General features: G+C 32.0%; 1 protein-coding gene across 1 annotated transcript; it reads right to left on the reverse strand.

The window, feature by feature from the left end:
* Positions 1–280: 280 nt before the first annotated feature.
* Positions 281–1,157, reverse strand: LOC105766347 (anther-specific protein LAT52). Its single transcript, XM_012585762.2, has 2 exons — positions 824–1,157; positions 281–707 (listed from the first exon to the last, which is right to left on the reverse strand). Exons 1-2 carry the CDS (start codon positions 993–995, stop codon positions 340–342), a joined length of 540 nt encoding a protein of 179 aa, XP_012441216.1. The 5' UTR covers positions 996–1,157; the 3' UTR covers positions 281–339.
* Between the last annotated feature and the right edge of the window lie 686 nt (positions 1,158–1,843).

A 1,843-nucleotide genomic window follows, 5' to 3' on the forward strand; every position in this document is an offset into this window, starting at 1 on the left:
ACAACGAATGAAAGCTATCAGGAAATCATGCAAGGAACAAAACCCAACCAGGGGTAAAGCCATGATCTCCTCGACTGCTGCTTTAATTTTACTTATTTTTTCTTTTTTGTTTTAGGTTTCTTCTTAAAGTTTTCTTTAAATTTCCGTGACTCAACAGCTAATGCGCAACAGGTTGGGTTTAACGTTATTGTTCTTGTTTATGTTTTACGTTGTTTTATTGAAGGCTTGGCTCGGTTCCCAGAAAAGAAAAATTATTGACATATAATATAATAATAGTGACTCAATTTTTATTATGGGCTAATGCCGAGCTTTTAGAGATAGTTGAAGTGAAAATACATATTATAGTTTTGACCAAGTAGTAAAGTATCCAGCTTCTTGACTAAGCTCATAATAGCCCATCTCTTGAAGAATTCGAGTGCACTGAGGAAGAGCTATGTCCTTCTTAAACCCAAGATTGTTGGCAAAACGGAGTTTACCGCTGAGACCATCGAATGTGGTGAGAACCACCCTGGATTTTCTCCACGCTTCGGTGGGATCACTGCAATCAGCCCTTGGACTCCTCACCAAAGCAACGTCGCAGTCTGATTCCTCATAATCGCCTTCCACTATGACGTGGTAGTCTCCGTGATTGTCAGTCACTATTTCTTTGCTCTGGAAGGTAATCGCTTCGTTCGTACGGTTCCTACATTCCAATTTCACTACTGCTCCTGCAATACCAAACATATATCAACACATTTGTCAACCCAACTTTTACACAACTTATTTTTTTATTCTTTTTCATATATTTGAAATAAAACAAAAAAGCAAGAATTTGATTATCTACCACTAATGGGTTCGCTGAGTTTGGTCTCAAATTCAACACGGCAAGTGTCGCAGTAAACATGACCTACAACCATATACTGCATATTTTCTGCAGCAGCCCCATAGGAGTAGTTGAGTGAGGAGGAAACACTAATGGTGAAGCAGAGAAGGGCGATTATGGAAATATTTGCCATATCTTTGGTTGTCACTTTAATGTTTGTTGCTCTTCCCTGAGTATGAAAGCTTGCGAAAATGGTAGATTTATAGGGAGGGGTTGAGTTATTTTAGGATACATTGCTATTTCTGAGGGTTTGATTTGTTGAGGGAGTGGAAGACTCGGCCTCATCATTCTCCCTTTTTAATTGTTTCAACAATATCAAGTAATAAAACAAAATTAATTATCTAAAAATAATATTATTCAAAAAAAATTATCTTAGAATAATAACAATTTTTCATACTAAAATTAATCCTTTCCATAAATTGATATAAATCTACATTAAAGCCAATGCCTGTGTGGACAATTTATATTCTTTTAACATGTAGAACCTAAAAAAGTCACCATTTGTCATGCATTTAATTAAAGAAAAATATATAATATATTGTAAGTGGAGCTTTTAAACTTCATAAGTAGTCTCTAGTTGACAAGTATCTTATAGGATATAGTAAAATATTAAAAATAAATATTTTCAAAAAGAAAAATAAGATTATTTTTAAATCTGTTTCTGAAATAAAATAAAAAAATATACTGCAAATATACCAAATAGTAGTCCTTTAATTAATTTGTTTATTAATGTAAATTTTGATGGTATGAAATATTAGTTTTAAATTTGTGGGACATGAACTGGGTCAAAGTAAGAAATCGAAATTAAATTGTATATTTCTACAATAGTAAAAATGTAATTCCACCATTTTAATAATTTATATTTTATAACTTTTAGAAGATTAAATCAAATTTTTATCATTTTTAATTTAAAATTTTAAAATTATAAAAGGCTTAAATAAAAAAATTCATTTTAGGAGACCAAACCCTACCGCTCTTGGA

Source organism: Gossypium raimondii, chromosome 5, assembly GCF_025698545.1.
Source record: "Gossypium raimondii isolate GPD5lz chromosome 5, ASM2569854v1, whole genome shotgun sequence".
NCBI classification, from domain to species: domain Eukaryota; kingdom Viridiplantae; phylum Streptophyta; class Magnoliopsida; order Malvales; family Malvaceae; genus Gossypium; species Gossypium raimondii.